Here is a 5,000-nt window from a genome sequence, read left to right as displayed (position 1 = left end):
ACATTCTTAGACAGCCACAGTGCAGACCTTCCTCAGTCACCAATGAGGGAACATTCTACTAAAAATTAAACATGACTCACAAACACACATAATATTCTTCTCTGCTCATATAGGTGCATTTGCACAATGCATAAATAAATCATGTATAAATACTGTATGTGGTCGGGGTTCTCCATTATACCAAACTATCATTCAAATCAATCTGAATTGTCTCAAAACACAACTGTCCATTTAATAAGGTGGCCGAACTCTTTTAAACTACCTCTGCGGTTCCCATGGAGATGGGCTCTTTGCAGGTTGAAGGCAAGTTTAAAAAAAAAAAAAAAACGGTGCATGCAATCACACACAAAACATTCCATCTGTGATGCCAGGGCAATCAAACAAGAATAAAAGCACAAAGTTTTGTGTTTGTCTTATTGCCATGACTGAATAATAGATTGACTTGTAGATTTTTGAAAGTTCCTTTACTTTTAAAAGTAAATTCTGCCATATTTATATACATTGGTGTATAGCTGGTCAGGCTTTTGCATTTCACACAACTAAGCATTTTGCATTTCACACTGAACTGAGCTAAAAAATCCCTAAAGAAATCACATTTGTATGGCAGACCAACCCTCTTAATTTTGCTTGTGTTTGTGTGTCTTCATTAACACAGAGAGGATTCTTCCCTGCATTCTCATTTTTGTTCAGTGTGAGAACTGATTTAACAAACATAATTAGTGAGAAAGCCTGCAGTTATGTAATATGTGATTAATTATCCCATTAAGGTTCTTAAAACCATTAGAACATAAACTAACACAAAGTGTTAGAACATAAATTGAAAATGCTTACATAAAATGTGTTAAAAATGATGAGGTCAGAATGCAGCATATAAATATTTAGCTTTTTGCTAAATAATTTGCAGAAAACAACATAATTAAAACTGTCAGGCACAATGATTGGCAGCTATAACACATTCACTTCTGTAAAACATCTGCACCAGGATTTACTTTATATTTAAATGATTTATATATGCATACTGAATTGTATGAATACTGAGAATTCCGACATACTACTCATTTCATATATTGCTTTTTTTGTACTGCCAATTATATATTATACCTGTATCATATGCTTTATACCTGCAAACCACTACACCATTCCTGAGATTAATTACACCAATATGCCACAATGCAAAGCCCACTTTGCAGGGAACTATCGCGATTAGAACCAGTCATGGTTAGGCAGATATGCACAAAACCAAAAAATACAATATGATATTCTGTTCCCATGTAACCCAACATCATGTTAGGACCCAAATCCTCTTACTGGTGAAATGTTAAGGCAATGACTTTTTAGAATTGCTTTTGAGTCCTGTTTGGTTTTAATTAGTAGCCCTGGCCGAACCTTGCAGTAACAAGCAAAAAAGAACACTTTCTTCTAGAACATGTTCAGTTCTAACGTTTCTGACCTTTCTCATTAAAGACTTTAAATATTTCCCTTCAGTAGGTTTTTAATTAGTTAAAAAAATACTCAAGCTTTTCCTGCAGATCCCTTTTATGTTTCTCAGTCTGGAAGGAACAGTCTGGGCTCTTTAACTCCAGTCATCTGCTGAACACCAATTTAACATGACTGCCTAAACCAACACCATGTTCTTCTAAATTAGCGCTAAGGAGTATTTCAGTAGTCTTGGCAAAATCTCTGTTTTTCATGCAGTGAAGATGTCAGAATGAATTAGATTAATTTGCTTAGGCAACAGCAAATAAAAAGGAAATTAACAAAAGATCAGCTGGTGAAAAACGGAATGACGGATGAAGGAATGTGACCTTTTCAAGAAAACCCACATCTTGCAGCAATAATTACTGTGTGCCTGTGTGTGTATGCATTCTGGGGTAGGTGAGTTTGTCAAGAGGTGTCATTCTTATCCAGGTGGGAGAATGATAAAAATGATAATGGCTCCATGTATACACATAACTGATAACAAATGTAAGTAAAAAACATTATTATTTGACATACTCAGGAAATGCATGAAATTATAAAATATAGTCTATACATTGAATGCAATAAATAAACACAGTGTTGCTTTGGATAAATGTGTTTGTCAACAAATGTAAATGCATGAAATTATAAAATATAGTCTATACACTGAATGCAATACACTGAATGCAATAAATAAACACAGTGTTGCTTTGGATGAATGTGTTTGTCAACATAAATGTGCATGCATGCTAATGTTTTTATACACACATAATTCATCAATTTAATAAAAATTTAGTCCAACTGACTTCCTGTCTTTTATCATACACACCCTTGCAGGTCCTGCCAACTGGAGATAACATTGTGGCAGTCAAAAAATAACAATAAATAAAAGTCAAAGTCCTTTGCCTGCTTAATTCCCTCTTCCTTCTTTTTCCTTGTCCCCTTTTCCTCAAGGTGAATGCCTTCCTGTCCTTTGTGGTTCCTATGGCAGTGATCTCAGCATTAAATGGAGTTATAGCCAGTCAGCTGCTGCGCATGTTTCGGGAGTCTGCTCAGGACAATCGCATCTGTACCATCGGAGGCAACGCTACCATGCTCAGTGTTGCTGTTGAACCCAACCGTGCCCAATCAATGCGCCATGGAGTCATGGTGCTGCGTGAGTACCTTTATGTTTTCTCAAGTATACAGTATAAAAAATATAAATTAATATAAAATGTATGCATACAATCAGTAGTATACTAGAGTTAAAAAAAAATAAAAATTAAATAAGAACACTTTTGTGGTGGTGGATTTCCAACTGTGATACTATTTACCGTTTTAAGTAGTCAACAAATTACCTTATGCTACCATTAATAGTTTTATTCATTAAGGATACATTAAATTGATTATAAGCGACAGTAAAGACACATTTTTAATGTTACAAAAGATTTCTATTCCAAATAAATACTGTTCTTTTTAACTTTAATTCTTTAAAGGTTTCTGAAAGATGCACTACATTTTCCACAAAAATATAAAGCAGGACAACTGTTTTAATGATGATAATAGTAAGAAATGGTTTTTGAGCAGCAAATCAGCATATTGGAATGATTTCTGAAGTATCATGTGACACTGATGACTGGAGAAACGGCTGCTGAAAATTTAACTTTGCCATCACAGAAATAGATGACTTTTTAAAAATATTTTGTAAAAGAAAAGGTTTATTTCAAATCATAATAATATTTCACTGTTTTTACTGTATTTTGATAAAAAATAAATGCAGCCTTCTTGAGCATCTCCTTCTATCAAAAATCTTACCGACCCCAAACGTTTGAACGGTAGTGTATATCTTAAATTTGTACAACAGCTTAAAATCTAATTGGCTGAGCATCATTCCAATACAGTCCAATGATTTTATTGCACAATGTGGCAGCAAAATATCCCACTATTACCATAGTCCTGTGAAAGCATGGACGAGTTAATGTTAAAGTTGATGTTTAATGCAATATGTATTGCCCCAGGTGGCTCTTTGCCTCCACATGAGAGGCAAAATTAAAATTATTTAATGCACACCTAGCTGTGCATTATCCTTGTTTTTGCTCATTCCAGACAGACTGTCCGTCTCTGTATTAGTGGTTGGAATTTTGGGTGGGAATACTTACTTTAACTTACTTGGAAGCCTCCACAAACTACCACAAAACATCCACGCCTGCAAGACAAACAATCTTGATGTTTATATGAGCTACAGCCTCAATTTACCCCTATTATAGAGGAGCTATCGAAAGCTTTAACAAACACTTACCCTCCTATTCCATTCTGTAGGAGAATGTTTGTATGTGTGTGTGTGTGTCCTTATTATCATGATAAGTGTTGTGCAGTGTCCCACTGAGTGTATTGATCAATGAACAGAAAGCTAATAAGGAGCCTGGTTCTTAACCCAATACAAATCTCTCTATAGATGAATATAGCCATAAACTCTTCACAGTGAAACAGTGAAAAGCATTTCATTTATAAAATACAGGACAAGGCTGAGTCACATTTATGTTTATCACAAAATACACCTATTATAAAGCTCATATCAGCACAGGCTCTCTGTACTGCCTTACTTGCTTCCACGAACATCTCTATTTTATCTACCTACTTCTTTTCTTTCATTTTACTGGCAAATGAAAACTGAATATTGCATGTGTGCAATAAAAATGATGTACTCCCCACAGCACTTTCTAAGATTTCATACCGTTGTTTGGATTTATAAAATGCTTTGTGCTGGTCTAACGAGTGAGAGACTTGATAGACGGGAGCTAAAAATATATGCCATAGCTGTTCGGTTTAAACGTCATTTAAAAAGCAATTTAATTCACTTTGGACGTTTGCTACTGTGTTGGAGCATGGAGTGCGGAACGAGGAGACGAAGAGTACATCAATAAGGAGATTTTAATGACTTCAAGGGAACCAGGAAAACACACGTAGCTGAGAAGGTTGACACATACAATACCACACAAAGAACTAAGAACCGGGAACACTTTAAATACACAAGACATGACGAGAAACACCTCGAAGTAATGTAACATAAAGGGAAAACACAGCTGGAAACAAATGGGAAACAATCAGGGAGCAGGAACAGGAAAACCAAATAAGGGCATGGAAACACCTGGGGAGCAAAACACACACAAAACACGGAACAGAGTCTGACATTACTCCCCCCTCCCGGAAGGCGCGTCCAGCGCCGTAACAATTCCACCAGGGAATTGGTGCAGGACTGGGACACGGGGAATACCTCCAGGGCAGATCAAACAGTCCAGGGTGCCATGGCAGCAGAGGGAGCTCAGGGGCCATGGCGGAGCAGGGAGCTCTGGGAGCCATGGCGGAGCAGACAGTTCGGGGCGCCATGGTGGAGCAGGCAGACTAGGAAGCCATGGCGGTGTAGGCAGTTCAGGAGGCCATGGTGGAGCAGACAGTTCAGGAGGCCATGGCGGAACAGGGAGCTCGGGGAGCCATGGCGGAGCAGGGACCTCAGGGGGCCTGGCTTCGGCACTCAGCCCGGCCTCCAAGGACGGACCCCTACT

The 5,000-nt window shown here is 37.5% G+C and overlaps 1 protein-coding gene across 1 annotated transcript in view; it reads left to right on the top strand.

The window, feature by feature from the left end:
* Window positions 1-5,000, top strand: part of LOC107671946 (neurotensin receptor type 1-like) — a 34,982-nt gene that overhangs the window by 16,588 nt on the left and 13,394 nt on the right. The window contains exon 2 of the mRNA XM_016464956.1: window positions 2,413-2,614. Coding sequence (XP_016320442.1) covers window positions 2,413-2,614 — 202 coding nt within the window. The remainder of the gene's footprint in view (window positions 1-2,412; window positions 2,615-5,000) is intronic.

The sequence above is a fragment of the Sinocyclocheilus anshuiensis genome, unplaced genomic scaffold (assembly GCF_001515605.1).
Source record: "Sinocyclocheilus anshuiensis isolate Anshui unplaced genomic scaffold, SAMN03320099.WGS_v1.1 scaffold1053, whole genome shotgun sequence".
In the NCBI taxonomy this organism is placed as follows: Eukaryota; Metazoa; Chordata; class Actinopteri; order Cypriniformes; family Cyprinidae; genus Sinocyclocheilus; species Sinocyclocheilus anshuiensis.
This window is presented reverse-complemented; position numbering and strand designations above follow the sequence as displayed.